General features: G+C 35.3%; 1 protein-coding gene across 3 annotated transcripts in view; it reads right to left on the bottom strand.

Annotated features, from left to right (window-relative positions):
• The window catches only part of LOC145254637 (dopamine beta-hydroxylase-like), a 479,491-nt gene that overhangs the window by 20,386 nt on the left and 437,728 nt on the right, over positions 1–21,377 (bottom strand). For all 3 annotated transcript variants that reach the window (XM_080113254.1, XM_080113255.1, XM_080113257.1), the window contains 4 exons: positions 20,798–20,900; positions 10,833–10,999; positions 8,563–8,745; positions 1,985–2,044 (listed from right to left, as the gene is read on the bottom strand). In XM_080113254.1, coding sequence (XP_079969380.1) covers positions 1,985–2,044; positions 8,563–8,745; positions 10,833–10,999; positions 20,798–20,900 — 513 coding nt within the window. The remainder of the gene's footprint in view (positions 1–1,984; positions 2,045–8,562; positions 8,746–10,832; positions 11,000–20,797; positions 20,901–21,377) is intronic.

The following is a 21,377-nucleotide window of genomic DNA, read 5'->3' as shown; positions in this document are numbered from 1 at the left end:
AACATCATATTTGTATAGATACTCTCTCAGGCATTTGGGCTCATGGATTTTAAATGCCTGAGGGAGTGGCACTCGTCTGACAAGACGTTGCAATCATCATATATATGTATGTATATATATATGTATGTATATATATATGTATATATATATAATTTTGGTTGTATGGTTTGACTTGTGAGTTTTGCATGCTGGGTTCAACATCCGGCAGGGGTTACAGTATCACTTCACTAATATCCTTGTGCAACATATTTGCTCCTTTTCTCTGCCGGGGGGGGGGGGACACGTTACGTAAGTCTAAACAGAGACACCTGTCATTTCGTTGTCGAATCCGCCTAACATTACTTAACATTACTTAACATTACTCCAGACATATTTCCCTCGCAGACTGTTTTTTGTTCTAATTGAAGACTTGGAAAACACATAAGAGAATTTTATCGTTGTTTTCTCACACTACGAGTTTATGCGAGTCAGAGAAAACGCAAAGGACTTTTTCTTTTCTATCAAGTCACAAAATCCGCTCTGACGTTTCCAATTATTTGCTTGTATCCATAATTGAACTAACTGTTGTGGCCCTAGGAAAGGGCCATACATAACGTATTGTATAAGAAAATGCAATGCAATAGCACGTTCTAAGTTCGATTAAAGTTATTGTAGAACACGAAGCCATTTTAAATTTAACTTTTCAACGTGCATTCTCGAATCATTATTGTTAGTTGTTGTAGAAACACTGGAGTTCGGTTTTCCCTTTAACGTTCTCGAAACTTCGTCACCAATCGTTGTGACCCTAGGAAAGGGTTATAAAGAAAACGTGAACAACAGATTCGGGTAGAAAATGAAATACAGAGAAAGGGTGTCGGCACTTTCCAATTGCTAAGTTTGTATTTTCGTGTTAGATCGTGGTTATTTCTCCCACGAGAGTATTAAGCCCCTCTCCGAGCGAATACATGAGTCACCATAACACTAATCCACAAATCATTTTTCGTTTTTCGCACAATATTGCATAATATCGTAAAAAACGACACTATTTTTGCACCAACGGAATAAAATTCGTATCACAATAACCTACCCCAACATTAAGAAGTGATCTCTTTACAGTTGCTGCTTTTTTTGTCTGCGAACTTGTTTTGACCACGAATTAGATGTAGCTAACTAATCGAACACTACCAACTAGGCAAGACTAACATTACAAAAAGCCTTTTCAACCACCAGTAGCCATGACCAATAACACTATACTCGAGAACTTTTCTTTAAACTCCTCGGTTTAACATTCTATGCAACATGATCTAGAACAAATACATTGAGGACATTGCAAAGGCTGCTGTGAAGAAGGTAGATTCTCTATATCATGCTAGAAAATTACTCACATCTGAGAGTATCCTGTACCTCTACAAAGCCACCATTCGCCCATGCATGGAGTATTGTTACCACATCTGGGCTGGTGCATCTACCACTAGTCTCTTCCTCTTGGACAGAGTTTAAAAACAACTTCAAATCTAATAGGCTCCTCACTGTCAACTAAGCTCCAACTCCTGTCCCATCACTACAATGTTGCATTCCTATGCCATTTAAAAGAATGTACTCTGATGACCTCATCGCACTTGTACCCCCTTGACATACATACCCCCGACAAGCCCGTTTAGCAACAAAATACCACCCCTCACTGTAGATCTCCCTATATGCTGAAACGCCTTCTATTTGAATAGCTCCTCTCCCCAGCCTGTTAGATTTTGGAATTCTCTCCCTGTTACCTGTTTCCCTGGCTGTATTGAGGCGCAGAAATTTAAATGTAATGTAAACCAACATCTCGTTCATCTCCTCTAAACATGGTACCAAATAGTACCCTCTTATATCCAAGTGGCAATATGCCCTTTTTTGGGGTGGTGTGGTGGGGTGGGGTGAACATGATAAAAAAAAAAACAAAAAAAGAAATTAAATACGAGAAAAAATATTTCAACCCAAGAATATTCGAAACGGTCTTACTTACAATGGTCGCTTTTTCTCGGTCGCTAGTATCGTATTCACATGTTGTTACCATGGCATCGCCCTGGAAATAGAACACAAAAACGTAAACTATATAATATTCTGTTTGTTCCTTCCTTGATTAGTCCGTACGTTATGTAATGGAGTACCAACATGACACATGTTGTATATACACTGAATGGACATACTGCGCATGTATGTGACGGAGGCTTCATCTTAATATGTTTACGTGTCGTTAAATGTTTATGTGTGGTTCTTCACTATCTGAGCCCAAGTTCTATTTGTGACCTATTTAAATTCTTTTTAATGTTATGATCGTCTAAATATTCATGTATGTATGTGTGTGTGTGTGTGTGTGTGTGTGTGCGTGCGTGCGTGCGTGTGTGCGTGTGTGTGTGTGTGTGTGTGTGTATGTGATACATGTATTTGACATACTTTAACTGCGTCGTTGATCTTGGTCCATCAGGAAAATCATGTTGTTCTTGGAGGGGAAGCTGGGATCTGTTTAAACGAATGCATTTTAAAAACGATGGTTAGGTTTATATTGGTTTTCATTTCACTTTCCAGGTGTCGAACGCAGATAAATGGAAAGTGAGTTTCTTTTGATTGTGGTTTATTCTAATAGTCTCTAATTTGGAGACACGTCATCTCCGCTCCAAGAGGTGGGGGCACAACCATTAACCCGCCCGAGCTTCTCTATGTCCAAATTCCAACTCCGACTCTATGTCCAGCTAACCTGATCACGTAGTAACCACGTCCTTCCGGGTCAGCTATCAGACACTCTTCCGGTGCAACTGGTCCAATTTATAGTTTTGACAAGTTTATCAAACATCTCTAGACAATAGATAACTTCCAATATAAACTATTTTAATAATATCACTGGATAGATAGATAGATAAATAGATAGATAGATAGATAGATAGATAAAAAAAGATAGATAACTAGATCGATAGATATGTCGATAATGCATATAGATATATAGATAGATCGGCAGACAGATAAATAATTTCTTGCGTTCCCAATTACAGTACACGTACGTTACGCTTTGAAAAAAGGTCTAATACAAATTTCGAAGGCCAAACTGCTTTAAAATAAAAAGAGGCCAACTTCCTCAAGTTTAGCTTTAAAAAGGTAAATCTGTCAACTCTGGACACGAATATGAAAGTGACCTTTCTTTAATTTAGCCCCGTTTTCGAATATCATAATAATGATATATGCATTGTAAGGTACTTGTAAATTCGACGTGCAACAATTCTTCACAAAAAATAAAATAAAATAAAGCAGAACGTTACATAAAGAAAGCAACATTGGAAAGAGGAAGGGTAATAAAACAAAAAAACAACAAAAAAAAACAAAACAAACAAAAACATACAAAAATAAACAAAAAACAAAAAAAAAACGAACATTGTCTATGAAGAGATGCTGGACTGAAGGAGTAAATTAAAGATTTTCTCTTAATTATTTGATTTAATTATTTGTGTTGAACTATGTAGCACATCATTACTTTTTTAGTATTTATTCATTTTTCTCATTTGGGTCAATTCTATATTCAAAATAAAATGGACACAATTATTATAGAAATGTTAATAAACTCATATTTGGTGCGTAATTTTTCTGTTCAAAATACTATTTTCTACAGAAAAATATTAGCTTTATCAAAACATATTCATCGATTCAATGTATTTCTCATTCCTTGGAGTTTCCACGGGTCCAGCTGGTCTTTAAATATTAAAGAAATAATACCTGTCCCGGGACATAAATTAATTCTGCAAAGCAAAACAGTTTTGCACCATTTCATGTCCTCTTACGGAAATCTACATCATAAAATGCTAAGGCATTTCATTTTCGTACGTACGTTATCACTAGAGCTATGACAAGAGAATATTCTTATCATTGTTTTGACTCTCTAGTATATATCCGACATAGTCAGACACAGTTAATCAAACGAGAACCACATCACTCTATATAAAAACATATAAGATATTAAGTGATATATACTCAAGAGCCAAAATAATAAAAAGAATATTCTGTTGTCATAGCCCTACTCATCGCCTTTCCTACTCATTAAAAAAAAAAAAATCGAGAAATTAGTGATTAATTTGATGTCGCAAAGGTAAACAATTCCGACTTTATTCATTTTAAAATGAATTGTTCCAAAATCAAATAATGTCACCCAGTCGTTTTATTGGTGGGAAGGATATTTTGTTGACAATTATTTTTACAATAAGAAAAGTAGACAATCTATCTATTAATAGGAGAGCGTGTATGTTATTTATTTTGTGTTTCACGCTTTCATCCGAGTGACTGTCGTGTAATTGTTATGGGCTTTCATTTCTTTTAATAAATAATTTTACTAAGAATTCTTCATAAGTTTTGGTTTCGGTTTTGATTATAGCGGGTCGCCCCCCAATAATTTATTTTTTTTATAAATAATTTCATCAGGAATTCTTCGTAAGTTTTGTTTTTAGTTATAACTGAAGGAACTCAAGTGTTATATATATATATATATATATATATATATATATATATATATATATATATATATATATATATATATTATTTAAGTTTTGGTTTCGATTATAGCTGAAGGAACTCAAGTGTTATATCTATATCTATATCTCTATATATATTTTATTTAAGTTTTGGTTTCGGTTTCGATTATAGCTCGTCGCACCCCAATAATTTATTTTTTTTATAAATAATTTCATCAGGGATTCTTCGTAAGTTTTGGTTTTCGTTTCGATCATAGCTGAAGGAACTCAAGTGTTATATATATATATATATATATATATATATATATATATATATTATATATATTTATTTATTTTATTTAAGTTTTGGTTTCGATTCAAAATTATGCACCAAAGTCATATGGATATATATATATATATATATATATATATATATATATATATATTTTTGAAATCGCAACTTTCTAATATATAAAAGTCTATAGAACATTACCTCTATAATAATATATACGAAATCTGGAAGAATTAAAATATCATATTTAAGCGTACTTTGCGACAAGGCTACTCCGAGCGTACCTGTTAGCTTAGATAACTACTTTTCAGTTTTAACAAAAGAGCTACAATATCAGAGGGTCTCCATTTACGCTGAACATTTACAGAATGCTAACATCAATATATTACGTATGAATGAGTTCCCTGTGGAATTTCCACAGGTCCCGCTAGTATTCATTGTTTAAAAAGAAAAAAAATGGCACAGTTTTTAATAAATAAATAAAGAAAGAATACACACATTCGTTTCATTTATTTAAAGATTCATCAACAATTCCCTTTAGCCTCGAAAGACAATGGACACCCCCTGCAAGGTTAGCTGTACGTGTAATTATGAGGCAAGGGTTGCACAATCACCAGCCACACCTTTCCTGAATCACCACTGCTGAGTTAAGTGGCAAGGAGAAGTAGAGGACGAGTGAAAACAATGCCGAGATAAGCGGAGAGCATATACAGCACCTGGTATTCCCAAATAGTTACCTACTTTAGTACTGACCAGACTCACCGTTGCTTAACTTCATGGATCTAACGGAAACCGGTATTTCAATTTTATTTAGCTGATATGTTCTATAGTTCAAGATAGCTATTGTTTTTTGTTTGTTCAACCCAACATTATTATACAGACACAAGTATATTAATTTTATTTATTGCGGACTATTATCCTCATATTTTCTTAGTTGTTTCACGACGTTTCAGCCAACTATTCCTCTGGCCTTTGTCAGGTGGTAACCGCGACGGGAAAGAAATTCCGAATCTCCTAACTGTATCCACTGCAATTACTGCCTTCTGTAGTTATTATCGTCTCATCACGTTTTGGCCAAGTAAGCCTCTGGCCGGCTTTGGGTAGAATTGAAACCGCTATCTTCAGACAATTCTCGCTTGAAACCGGAACTTGGAAGGCCAGAGGAATAGTTGGCCGAAACGTCGTGAAACAACTAAGAAAAAATGAGAATAATAGTCTGAAACAAATAAAATTAATAAATAATACTAATCTCAATAATAAATTCCAATTAAATAATATATATACCATTCGGTACGGACCTGACTATGGAAGATCAGATAATAAATACACATAGATTTATAAGACCAAAAAATTCAACCTTGATCGCCCTTCGAGGCCCGTGGCGCAGTTGATAGAGACGTTGATGCGCTACGGTTCCAAGTGAGAATTGTCTGAAGATAGCGGTTTCAATCCTACCCACAGCTGACCAGATGCTTACTTGGAAGGCAATAATTGCATTGGATGCAGTTAGGAGATTCAGAGTTCTTATCCTGTCACGGTTACTACCTGACGAAGACCAGAGGAATAGTTGGCCGAAACGCCGTGAAACAACTAAGAAAAGATGAGAATAATAGTCCGCAAAAAATAAAATTAATAAATAATACTCATCTCAATAATGAACTCGAATTAAATAATATAGACACAAGTATGATCATAAGTCGATTTGGTCATCCGTAAATACACACCCAACTGTGCAACATATTCGTAACCAACATACAACATTATGAAAGTGCATAAGATTATACATACAATATTGATTCTGACAAACATGTGTTATTTCAAAAGAAAAATTACTTTTAACCGTAAATTATACAGATTGATATAGATGACACCGTGGAATTTCCACGGATCCCACAAATCATAACACTAAACTACTAAACCTTATATCTAGAATCTTTATCCCAATTTTGATTTTGGATTCTAGAAAATATTCCAAGTTTAAGGCTTATGCTTAAGGTGTCTTATGACAAGAGCTAGGACAACAGCATATTCTTTTCATTGTTTTGACTCTAGAGTGTGTATCCGTTGATATAATATGTTTTTGTATAGAATGATGTGAATTTCAGTTGATTAACTGTGTCTAACTGCGTCGGATATATACTTGAGTCAAAACAATGAAAAGAAAATGCTGTTATCATAGCCGTACAAATGACTGTGGATCAAATTTAATGCAAATCTGAAATATTTTAATCTTAAAATGAGAGATTGTGCTAATATTTTGCCCCTAAAAAACACTTTAAAGAAATTGAAATTTGGAAAATATTTATTAATTGATGTCTTATACGTATCTAGATAGATAACAAAGATCTTTTTAAGCGTAATAAATATATTGTGGTTTTTCTCTCATTTGGATGCAATCGAAGATCCTAACCGAAAATCGAAACTGAAACCTGAGATCCGCAGTTTGGGGTTCTATCAACTAAGCTATTTAGACTTTCTCATAAATACAGCTTAAAACTACATTAACAAAATAAAATAAAAATATGGATTCGGCGTGTCGCCCATAGATTTATAATGTACGTCATGTTTAAAACGATAAATTCAAACGTAGGCGATAGATAAATAAATAAATAAATAAAGAAATAAAGAAATAAAGGAATGGGTAAATATTATTAATAGTGTGTGAAATTATTTGAATAGTCTAAAACAATTTATTTTGCTTTAACTACTGGGTGGCACAATAAATTTGTCACCCTAAATAGAACAACACTACAGCTTTATTTTAAAATTTTTATTGAAAAAATAAAATGTAGGTAACTTGATTATGTAGTAGAGCTGATATCTATTCAATGTAGCCGCCTTCAGCCTCAATCACTGCCTCGATACGGATCAAGAACTGGGAGCATGTCTTTTCCGACTGGATCTCAGCGAATACTCAGCGGATGGAAGCGATCAGGATGGCTTTGGTGCTGTGAGGGGGAGGTCATGTTGGTGATTTCTCGACGTATGATCAAACGAAACAGTCCCGCGGGTTTAGGTCGAAAGAGAAGGGGGGGACAAGGGTACAAAGTCGTAGCACTCTTTCTGAAGCTAAGTTTGGGTCCCTTTGGACGTGGGCCGGCACAGAGTCCTGCTGCCACATCCAGGGTTTGCCGCAGCCACCGGATTGCACCAAGGAATCACCAAACTCTTCAGCACATCCATATACACTTTGGTGTTGACTTTCAATCCGACTTCAAAGATGTGAGGTGGCATGATGTGGCCCTCACTTAAAACCACACCAAAGACCATAACTTTGGCCTGACAGGGTCGGCCAATTCATTGAACTGAAACTTCAAGCGTTGAATCGTCCGGATTTGTATTTTGAGGACGCTGGCAATGATCCTGTTCTCATAACTTCGATCAGTAGAGAGCATGAGTTGTACAGCGCCGCATCTCTGATCCCGCTCATTGAATATTGTGTCACTTTCAGACATGATAGAAGGCTCCTATTGCTGATAGGATTTGAACACGACTGGCTCACTACAAAAAAAAAAAAGAAAATCTGTTTTCATCAAACGGAAATGGAATCATGTCGTCTTTTTTAAGGGCGATAATTTTATCGTTCTACCCTGTACGTCTTATAATTATTTGACAATTATATAATCCTCCTAGCCTATCAGACATATGCGAACAGAGGGAGTACTTATTTTCTAATTGTTAAAATTTCACAAAAAAAAAAAATAAAAAAATCGGAGGCATCTGAATTTTGACAAAGGAATCAAACTTTTATCTTGCCACCATTTCCCCTCCCGGTTAGCCACAGACGTTCATATTTTAAAATGTTAGAAATGCACTTACGGGCAATATATGTGCCGGTGTTTGCAGCATTTTGATCGTCTGGTAGTGCGGACTGTAATGATAATCCCAGTTCACTAAGGGCAGTTCGATTCCGTCGCGCACGTGTTGGATGTAAACTTTCTTCCCGGTCAGATGAGTGTGCAACTGGGATGCGAATATATGAATTCCGCTTGGTGGAAGAGCCTGAAAATGAAAGTAACATTTGAAAGAAAAAAAAAGAGAGAGAATTCATAAATGAATTTACTGTGTTAGAACCCCCCACTCTATAATAAAAAGCAACGTGCATCTATTTATAAATATATATTCATCCCGTCACACAAAAGTTTACCTGACAAAAAAGGGTAAGACGAATGAAATATATTTTTCCTTTCTTTTCTTTTTCTTCTAAACAGAATTTAATGAAACACCCGGATGGAAAAAGAAAAAAATCTAAGAGAAGTCAACACCAGGATCCGTTGTTCACTGGTCATTTCTACCTCTATGTCTGGCAAGCAAAAACGTGTTAAGCGCAGAAGTGCAAATCCATAAAATAAAGATATTAGTCTGATGGTGATTAATCTCGGGATGTGTGCACCACCAAAGCAGAACTCGCCTTAGGCGGGTCGAACCAGCTTCATCCAAAGCAGAAAGTTTTAGGGAAATTCACAACCAGTTCCCAGTCGCTTGTATATCTCTATCAGGGGAGATAACAACGTTAGGGTTTTGCAGTTCTTACAGAAAGGTGTCGACGTTCAATGCAGCGATTGGTATTCCCAAATATTCACCCATCCGGTACTAATGAGGCTCAACGTTGCTTAACTTCGGTAGCCTTATGAGAACTTCTGTGGTAATGTGATTATGCTGTATCTTGATGAGTAACGTGGCTGTTACGCTCAAACCGTGTTCGTTACAGTTCAAACCTGTCTCGAACCTCTACGCTGTCCGGCACCGTCACAAAGGAAAAAAAAAAAATAAATAAAATTAATAAATCTGACTCGGCCTTTTCTGTTTTAGCAAAATAAATTTATTATCACTACTTTTCAAACAAGCCTGTTTCTTGTTTTTCCTAGTTGCTCATTTTGTCTGCCATGAGATTAACAAAACCTCGCTGTCTTGACACCAGCTTTAAAATCTCTCGTTGCATCCGCGGGGCCACACGTCCATCTCACCTGGTTTCTTTTTCTTTTTCTTCCCGACCACACGCTCGCCATAGCCAGCACTTATCTTCAAATTTACACGCCTATTTTTCTCGCGTACACTTTACTTCCTCCGACCATGTGGTGTTCAGGTTTTCTTCATCTTGTCGTGCAAACTGGTGCACGCTTCCTAATTTGCATATGTGCTTTTGTTTCGGCTGCTGCTGCTAATATCTTCGCAAGCCATCTTACAACTCCTGCTAATATTTTCCCACGCGCTCATATCTGCTCTGTTATAGATTTGCCATTAGGCAAAACAAACAAACAAACAAACAAACAAACAAACAAACAATCAAGAATGGTAAAAAAACAAACAAAAAAATCAAAGTTGATCGAAAACATAACCTTTTTTTTTAATATTGACGCCCCCCCCAAACAAGACACTTATTCGTGGGGGAGCTACTATTTTGGACCAGATTTGCAGTGATGCTATTTATGGAGTTGGGTAGCGAGATGTCTATTCACATTACACTTGAATTTCTGCATGTCAGTACAGTCAGGGAAGCAGGGATTCGGGAGTGAATTCCAAAGTGCAGCAGTCCAAGGGGAAAAAGCTATTCGAGGATAAGGCTTTACAGCATTTAGGGATCTCTGCAGTGTAGGGGTGGGATTTTGCTGCTTGTCGGGTTTGTCTATGATATTGTCGTCGAGGGAGTCCTAATGCTATTAGTTCATCAGAGCACTTGCCATTGGAATACTTGTATAACAGGCACACGGATGCCACGTTTCGGCGATGGGACAGAGGTTGGTGTTTAGTTGATAGTTCAGGAGCTATTAGGTTGGCGACTCTTTTTTGAACCCTGTCCAGGAGTGAGAAACTACTGGCAGATGCACCAGTTCAGGTGTGGCAACAATACTCCATGCATGGGCGAACTGTAGTCTTGTAGAGATACAGGATACTTTCGGGTGTGAGCAGTCTTTTAGTACGGTAGAGAGAGAACCCACCTTCCTCGCAGGAGCGGTAGCAATTGTCTCAATGTATTGTTAGGTTCTCTACAGTGCAATGTAAACTACAATGTATTATGAACTAAATCACTTCGGGGACGCATGTTTAGCTTCTTCCCGGTACACGGACGTAATAATTGATGTACTTACAACTTTGGTGCATTCTGAAATGCAGTCTCCGACAAATTTGAACATTTTCTGCCTCGGTGGAATCGCCATTTTGTTGATGTATTCGATGCCAACCTCCATGATTCCTGCATCGTGTTTGCGCAAAGTTGGTGTCACGTAGAATTTAATTCCTGAAGCGTCTTTCACACCTACAATTAGAAGAGACACGTTTGTTTTGAACTTAATTTTTTTATTCACACAGAAGTGATAGTTTTCTTTCAGAATCATCCTTTAAAAGCTTCGGTTCACACCTCAAACTATGCACGTTGACAGTGAAGCGCAAGGGAGTACTCTCATAGGGGTAAAATTTACAAAGGGAGGAGGCTGTATGAGGAAGTTGGGCAGACAGGTGTTTGTTTAAATGACATTTTAATTTCTGCATGTTGGTGCGGCCAGGGATACAGACCATGGAAAGGGAATCCAAAGATAAACGGTTCGAGGAAAGAAACTGCCAGAATGATTTTGATGTTAATTCTTGAGTCAAGGGTATTTTTGTTAACAGGATGCAATTATAACTAGTTCATCGGAGCACATTCAGCGGAAATGCAAGTAAAACAAGAGTAAGCATGCAAAACTGCGGCGATGAGACAGGGACTAGTAATTGATAGACAGTGTGTGGTAGTAAAGAAACGATTACCTTCATGATATCAGTTCTTTCACAAACTCTTTTTATGCTTTACTAGCAAGGGGATCCGACGTTGCCCGCGATTAAATGATGATCAACGAACGTTTCACATTCCCATATATTTTTTCCATTTTTAATCAAATTGATTGCCTACTCTAGTTGGGGATCCACTGCATTTAAACGGGAGGAAGCGTCACATTCCTCGCCACAGCGACTTATTCCACAATACATTATAGTCTGTATTGCACTGTAGAGAACCTACTGTTTATTTTATAAAATTATTTTATATATAATAGCTTAGATTAAAGTACAAACGTCAAGTCTCATGAAGCAATTGTGCTCTAAGCAGAAACATTAATATTCAACGCGCCCCTGTCATATCAAAGAACCTATTATTGATTTTATATGCCGGGCCTTTTCTGCTTGTATGGTAATAAAACTTCCCAAATGAACTTTTGATGTTAGGCTGTATAAGGCGTTAACTTTTATCAAAATTGGCTGTTCCTTCTTTCATCAGATTTTTTCCGATTATCGATTATGAATACTTATCGAAGACATTCGATACTAAACTTATCTAAGAACACTACCAGACACATTAGGTACATTTAAATTAAAAAAAAAATTAAGTACGTTTAAATAATAAAAAAAATCGGCCCAGCCGTTTAGGAGTCCATAGAAAACTCACGCATACAGACTAAGTGCCTTTATATAATAGTAGATACATTGCAAAAAACTTTTATTTACCCCAACCAATACGTATTGCTATTCAGACGAAAAGGATTAGGAGCCAGATATATAAGGACCATCCTGAGTGGGGAGTTGTGCAGCAAGATATTTGTTCACATTACATTTAAATTTCTGCATGTTGTTATAGTCGGGTAAACCGGAAGCCGGGAGGGAATTCCAAAGGAAATCGATTCCAAGAAAGAAGCTAATTGAGTAGAAAGTTTCCTGCCATCTAAAAACCTCTACAGTGAAAGGGTGGGACTTTGTTGCTAGATGCACTAACATAGAGGGTCTACAAGTGTAATTAGTTCCCCGGGGCACATTTCTTGTAAGTAACTGTAAACAAAGGGATGTAACATTGCGGCGATGGGACAGGAACTAGAGTTTAGTAGGCAGTGTGGAATATAGTAGGTTAAAGACTGTTTTTGCATCGTGACTAAGAGAGATATACTAGTGGTTGGCGCAAAAGAAAAAAAAACAACAGATTTGACAACACTACTACAGGTCAAGCCTTAATGTTAGGCAAGCCATGAACATCATAAGGACACCTAAAGCTGCTCTGAAACAACCCACAAATCTTACCACAATTGGATGCTTGAATTATTTATAGAGCTTTTGCTAGTCAGCACTTATCAAGGCCCGAAGGCCATTCGAGGATAAGGGTTAATGAGTACGGAGGCCACTAGGACCACAGTGTGGTAATCGTTAGTGATGGGAATTTTGGTATAATTTGATTATTTAAGAGGACAGCTCAACAAGAACTTGTTTACATTGAACTTGAAGAGGACCATATTGACGTCAGCGGGCAAACAGAAGAGTTGCACTGGCGAGCAGTTCTAAAAAAGAAGGTAGGTTCATGGAATTTATTTGTTCTGTAGACGTATATTTTATTGGAATTCAGAAACAATATGACAGAAGAGAGTGCGACATTGATATTAGTATCATATCCAGTTCTAAAAACGAAGGTAGGTTCATGGAATTTATTTGTTCTGTAGACGTATATTTTATTGAAACAGTACAGGCATGAGGATGCATGCTGTGTGTTGCGTCGCAGGTAAATTCAGTCACATTGACACGAACAAAATAGAAATTGAAATTGGAACATGATTTGTGGATGTCATTTGCAGCACCTGGTGATATGGCGGTTGGAATTATCTATATATTAATTGCTAATCTCTCTCTCTCTCTCTCTCTGCTATATCTATATATTAATAGCATAGCGCGTGTTATTTATTTTGTGTGTTACGCTTACATCCGAGTGAGTGTCGTTTTATTGTTATGCACTTTCATTTGTTGTAATAAATAATTTTACGAAGAATTCTTCATAAGTTTTGGTTTCGGTTTCCATTATAGCTGACTAGCCTGGGTGCCCGGCGTTGTCCGGGTGTTTGGAAGTGTGTTAAGCAAAAAAAAAAAAAAAAAAAGTTGTAAGAGTGTGTAACGGTGTTGGTTTAGCAAAAAAAAAAAAAGAAAAAAAAAAAAGAAAAGGAAAATTGCGAGCGCGCAAAATAAAAAAGTGGTAGTAGACAGGCAGGCTCGAACCCGTGCCGATAAAGAGGAAGAGAAAGTGAAAAAAAAAAAAAAAACAACAAGAAAAAAACGTGACGCATTAGCTTCTGCGCCCATCGCCAAACTGGAAGTGACGTAGGTTTAAATTAAGGCTAGATAATCGAAAAGAAGCGATGACTTTCGAAAATAAATATCGGCAAAAAGCGACCGCCTCCCAGTAGAAAAGTGCCCAGTTGAGGGTGAAGCAATTAATATTTCTGGCCAATTTTTCGATATTTGTCGTCCAAAGGGTCAAGCTTAAAAATGCTATCAGTCTTGTGAAAATCTGTTGCCTCTATCGAAAGTTTTTGCGAGACATACATGCATACGCACATATATACATTTAAACAGATAGGTGAGATTTATAGATTACTAGCGGGGGGTACTCGGCGTTGCACGGGTATTTGGGAGTGTGTATGTAGGAGAGGGTGACCCTGTTTTAATATTATAACTAAAAACACGATGCTAAGAAAATTTGGAAAAACAAATACAAATCAAAATAGCGAACAAACGTAAAAAAAAAAAATGGTGTAAAAAAGGAAAAAAAATTAGGTAGAAAGACGGGCTCGAACCCGAAACATCGAGGTTAAGACGAAAAAAAATGCCCGACACCTTACCCCTACGCCCAAAAGACATACACTTAATAACGAATAAAATTAAACCTTTAAAAACACTTGCAGGTGGTTGAAACTAACACGATCGTTTTCTAGGTCAAACATGACGTCATTGTCGTAGTAGCAGGAGCAGAGAAAATGAAGGAACGATTTTTTCGGCACCCTCCCTGTATAAAACTGATGATTTTAGGGTGAAGGAATTAATGTTTTTGGCCAATTTTTCGATATTTGTCGGGCGAAGGTTGGAACTTTAAAATGGTACCTATCTGGCGAAAATCCGTGACCCGTGTCGAAAGTTTTTGCGAGACATAAAAACACACATATATATATACGTACATACCTATATACATACATTTTCGCTTTTATATATATATAGACGAGCGGGGGTACCAGGCGTTGCCCGGGTGTTTGGTGGTGTGTGTGATCACCCGGGTGTTTGTGTCGGGGGGTGTTAAAATAAAAAAGAAGTTTTGGTAAGTATGAAGGATCGAACCCGAACCCTTGAGGCAAAGTTGGAAATTAAAGTGTGGAAAAAGAACGTGCGACGTTAACCACTGAGCCACCACAAAATACTAACGGAAACGTGTTTGAATTTATTTAAGTATTTAGAATTGGCAGGCACCCATTTTAATAACTTAATGAGGTCAACTTTGACTGTGGGTCAGTTTTTATTTAATGCGGAAACGCTTTTTTATTTATTTATATTTTTGTTTCCCCAAGATGTTGGGGTGGGGAACCAGCTTCCTATTGAAAGGGGATTGTCCAAATTGAATAGCAATTGTCTGATATAAGGAAAACCCCATTGATCAAAGCTGATTGCTTTTGGACGTCCCCGGCGAATCGCGCTGGGAACGATGCAACAATTTTCGTATTAGTTTCACTTTTATTATACGAAAAAGGCGAATCTACACGCGCCGAACGAAAAATGTTGAATATTTAGCTTTCGAGAGTCGGGCAAATTAAATACACACATGACCCCCGTTCGTAACTCGTAGATATTATGATTCCGACGTGATATAAAAAGTTTTAAAAATGAGCGACGGCCTTGAGAAGCTGATGAAAAAAATCCTTTCTTTGACATACACAAAAAGCGAACATACATACATACACACATTTTCGCTTACATATTTATAGATGGCACTGAAGTCATTAATTTTTTCTCAATAACTTTACAAAGATTATAACTGATGGCATTCCAGTAATCTATTTTTTATCAAGAATTCTTCATAAGTTTTACTTTGAGTTTTGATTATAGCTGAAAGGACTCAAGTAATGAAACACACACACACACACACACACACACACACACACACACACACACACACACACACACACACACACACACACATATATATATGTTTCATAAGTTTTGGTTTAGTTTTCGATTCAAGCTGAGACACCCACGTCATATGGATATATGTTTTGATTTTTGAAACCACAACTTTATAATATATAAAAATCGATAGAACATCAACTCTACAATAATATATACGAAATCTGCAAGAATTAAATTATCATATTTGAGCGTAGTTTACGACTGTGTTATACCGGGCGTCTCTGCCAGTTTAGATAAATACTTTTGTAGTTTTAACACAATAGCTACAATAATATCTGATCGTCTCCATTTACGCTGAACATCTACAGAATGCCAACATAAATATATTACATATGAATGAGCCCCCCTGTGAAATTTTCACAGGTCCTGACGCTTAAATATGATATTTTGATTAATGTAGATTTCGTATTTATTATTATTATTCTAACGGGGGTTCCCGGCGTTGGCCGGGTGTTTGGAGGTGTGTGTGTTCGGGGGGGGGGCGGCTGGTAGATGAAAAAAACCTGTTTTAAAAAATAAACCTTTTCCGGGTGTTTGGACGTGTAAAAGATAAAAAAAGTTTTAGTAGGAAGGTAGGCTCGAACCCAAAGCCTTGACGCGAAGGTGGCAAAACCGTGACAGCTAACCATCTCGGCCACGAGGGTAGGAGGAAGTGAACAGTGTGGTTCAATTTAACGTTTATAAAGTGAAATTGACAGGTGCAAGAAAGTTAAGTCGCATGGTGTTTGACCTTATTAAGGTCAAACTAAGTTTTGCGCTGCAAACCAGTTTCTGTTTCTCCCGCCCCAGCATTCGCTTGTTTTTTTTTATACTGAAAACCGTAGCGATCGAAAAAATGTCGAAAATAGCGGGTAAAAGTCGGGCAAATTAAAGATAGACACGACATCCAGTCATAACGAGTAGATATTATTATCTAGGGGGTATATAAAAAGTTTTAAGAAGGAGTGACCCGACCAAGAAGCTTGGCGAAAAAAGCCTTTGGCGGACGTACAGAAAAATGCACACTCACAAATTCAATATATATATATATATATATATATATATATATATATATATATATATATATATATATATATATATATATATGTTCAAATTCAGCAGGATTTCGCGAGGTTAATGATATCAGAATGGATTAGGTCCTTGCTAATGAAGCCAGGAATGGCTTTAGTCGCCGGGTTCGGATCTATCGACTGGTGTCAATCGTGACTCATCCCTTGCTCCAGCCATGTGGGCCATCAAGAGTAACACGCACTTCATCAGTGAAAAAAAACTTTGGAAAAGTCTTTTTTCATGTTGTCCTCTGCCCATTACAAAGGTGATGTGGCTTTAATGGAGGCTTTGTCACAGGCTTAACAGACTGTGCCACTTCTTTCACAAGGCGACATCGAGTACTTTTTGAGAGATTCTTCATCCGGCTTTGTCAAAGACTTCTCGACTTGTCTGCCCAGGGTTCTTAACAACTTCACGTTTAATTTGGAGTAGAGAACGGCTTGAAACAACTCTAGATTTACCTTTATCAGCTCTCTTACGCACTTTTGTAGGGTCCTTGACAAAGTTCTTCCCAGTTTGATGGTACCTTCATATCAATTTCGATATTTCGAGGGTAGTTTTACCTTTTGCTACCTATTCTGTAATAGTACTCTTTTCAGAACTACTCAAACAACCTTTACGACCCATTTTATTGACGAAACAAACTGCCTTATTAATTTGACACACCTCAAATACCGTACATTAAAAAATTACGATGGCAAGTTGTTTACATTGCGCGGAACAGTACGAAAATTTCACAGTACGCGCAACTCAGCATTGCCAACGTTTTTGAAGCTTTTTATACTACCGGTAGTTTCTGAAACTGGTAAAAAATGTTATCTCGTGAATAATTTGACACGCAGTGTATATGGCAATTAAGCTACGCAAAATTCGTCGCGTCATCCTCGTGAGGATTTATCAAATTATTGCATGAAATTGAAATCGTGTGTTTTTATATATTCACGTGATGTTGAGTATTCCAGTTAGTCAATAGCACGCCCATTTACTACAATTAATATTGGCAAGTTTATCAGTCAGTGGTTCACTTTTTTCTTTGTTTGTTTGGGGAAGGAATGCGACCAACTTTCTTTGATTGTTAGAAGGTGACCCAGTTTTAACTAGGTACCGTTTTAACATACAGTTTGTAATTAGATGGGTTATTCCTGTGAATCTCTTGCAGTGAGGAATCAGATATTGAAGATGAGTCGAGCAAATTTTTTAGAGTAAATATAGACTGACAATGCCACTATGTAACTAAATGTCTGTAGAAAGCAATCGAGATTACCCCTGTTAAATTGTGAAAATATTCCTGAGCGAGAAAGGCAGAGGGGGCGAATGTCAGTACAAATGTTTATAAAAGTCAAATATTATAACGAGGTAATTAAAGATTTTATTAAAGGATTGTGGTGAGGATGTGAAAAAAATGAGCGATAAGTGACCACGATTAGCATGCGCACACTGAAAAAGATCAAACCTGAAATCATTTTTACTCTAGTATGAGATTTGTTTTGGACGCCAAATCGTATGCGTGTGAATTAGACGGCTGTCGCTTTATATTTTATTGGTGAAGATAAGAAAAACAAAGTAATGCTACTGATAATAAGAGCGAACACCTTTATTGCCTCTGAAGAGTAGAAAATTATTCGCCACAAGCTTTTTTCAGCTGCAAATAATTTACGTGACCGTAATAGGAACTAACTACTCATTTTTTCTTTTAATTATAATCATACTTTCATAGAAATTGGATAATAAGAAATGAGACTGTATCCGATCGTTTTCCGGGGAAAGTAGCTTGGTGTGTATCCGTGTCTTGGGTACGTTTCTGGAAAGGCTAGTATGGCAGCTAGCTCTCCGACGATAAGACGATAAGCACATCCCCTATAAATCAAGTGCTTGACATGTCGTCGGCTACATCTACTAATGAATCTTCTCTTTCAATTCTCTCTCGGCATCATTACTAGCAGGACCGTTATGCTGGAATTGACCGATGCATGAAATCGAGTACAATGCATATATATTTTTTTAAATATAAAAAATACGATTCTTTTAGTTTAACAATTAAAAAGCATTTTATAGAAATATCGAATTATTATATCATAAATATGGTCCTATATGTTAATATTTACAGGCTTATTCCTAACAGGCTAATTGAAATTGAAAGTAATAGCAATTCACAGACTGACCTCCTAAGTATTTAAATAATTATATATATATATATATATATATATATATATATATATATATATATATATATATATATATATATATATATATATATATATATATATATGATTATTTTTTTTGGGAAAAGAAATCCAGCAGAGTGCTCAAGTAAAAGGAAAATCAGAAATGTAAGAGCGTATTTATATTTTGTGTACAGAAAGTTGTTAGATGAGACAAATCATTGGTACCGTCGGTTTCAAGCCCGATGATGAAGACTGTTTAAGATATCCTTATCAAGCTCTCTTCAGCCAATATTATCCAATGATTTGTCTCATCTAACAACTTTCTGTACACAATATATATATATATATACATTATATATTATATATATTATATATATATTTTTTATATATATACATATATTTTATATATATATATTATATATATATTTTATATATATTATATATATATTTTATATATATATTTTATATATATACATATTTTATATATATATATATTTTATACATATATATATTATATATATATATTTTATATATATATATTTTATACATATATATTTTATATATATACATATTTTATATATATATATATTTTATATATATATATTTTATATATATATATATATTTTATACATATATATATATTATATATATTATATATATTATATATATATTTTATATATATATATATTATATATATTATATATATTATATATATTATATATATTTATTTTATATATATATTTATTTTATATATATATATATATTATATATATTAGATATATTATATATATTATATATATATTATATATATTATATATATTATATATATATTATATATTATATATATTATATATATATTATATTATATATATTATATTATATATTATATATATTATATATATTATATATATATATTATATTATATATATATATTATATTATATATATATTATACATATATATATATATTATATATATATAAATATAAATATATATATATATATATATATATATATATATATATATATATATTATATATTTTTTATGGAGGGAATTAGACCTGAAGTTTAAAGAACAGAATTTCTCTCCCCCCATCTTTGCCAAATAAATAATAAACATAATATTAATTTTGAATAATTCTCTTTCATTTTAAAATGTAAACGAACTTCTACAAATAATTTCATTTTCTTTTTTTACTTAATGTTAACAAATAATACCGAACTTAAAAAAAAACATACATAAACTTTTTCAATAACTATTTTATTTAGCTCCCTTGACAGATTATGAAGAATCATCTTAATGAATTTTAAAAAATAGACAAATATAATGTGGCGAAAAAATTATACCCCCTCAAATGCTTTCGGAATCCCCAAGTGATTAAATGCATCGATGTGATTAAGTGTCTACGTGATGAAAACATGTGATAAAACGTCTATCTATCAATAGTCCGTGATTAACAGTCGTGTGATGAAAAGACGGACACCGTTGCGAACGGCATCCCAAATCCAGTTGAATTGCAATTCTTCCCTCATAGAGAGAGAGAGAGAGAGAGAGAGAGAGAGAGAGAGAGAGAGAGAGAGAGAGAGAGAGAGAGAGAGAGAGAGAGAATGTGCGCACATATGAACGAGAAACAAAAATATACTTATTATTACATTTATAGAGTTTTCAAATTACCTAACTTGACTTAATCTTTTCAGCTGTGCTGATTTTATAAACGTCTGTCAATCTCTGAGTTAATTTTGCGTGTCTCCTCACGAGGACAAGAACATTCAAGTACAAAGCTTTTAAAGGACTCTTTATCATTGAATGGGAATGCGAAATTTCCCCGTAAGTAGAATAACATTTTCCATTAGAAGTAAAGTTAGAACTACGTATTTTTCTTACCTCGCTTAATTGTTGGATTGTTGTAGTGTACTTCGAGCAGGACATTTGATGAGTACTTCGAACCGCCAATTGGATATCCAGCTTCCGATGGCAAATGAAGTGGCTGGAAAGACAAAGACGTGTACGAGAGTCATTCAGTACAAGGCAAAAATAATCAAAATACATTAAAAATCTGTATTGCTTGTAATTGGGTTTTAGCAAAACTATGCTTTGATTTCGCAGAAATATCTGTTTGTTTCTTTTTCCGGAAGTAGGGAGTATTAAAAATGGCGGAAGGTCAAACAGAATGCAGGATTGTGTGATATGTACGGAGAAGCCTGTGATATATTACGAGGATCGCTGTTTGAATGAAAAGGTTTGAGTGACACCTTAAGGGCGAGAAGTGACCTCAGAACTAAATTTGAAGAAACCAAATAACTTACAAACGGGGATTTTCAATCTCTTTGGTTGAAGGATTCAATCAAGAAAGACGTGTCTAGAGCATTGTTCGAAATTGGAAATGAATGCACACAAGATATAATAGAAAAAAACTACCCGTCTATGTATCTGTCTTTCCTTTTCCCTCACATATGCAAATGTA

Source organism: Euprymna scolopes, chromosome 30 (genome assembly GCF_053919585.1).
Source record: "Euprymna scolopes isolate OS-2025 chromosome 30, ASM5391958v1, whole genome shotgun sequence".
NCBI classification, from domain to species: Eukaryota; Metazoa; Mollusca; class Cephalopoda; order Sepiida; family Sepiolidae; genus Euprymna; species Euprymna scolopes.
The sequence above is the reverse complement of the archived record's forward strand: the minus strand, read 5'-3'. Positions and strand labels throughout refer to the sequence as shown.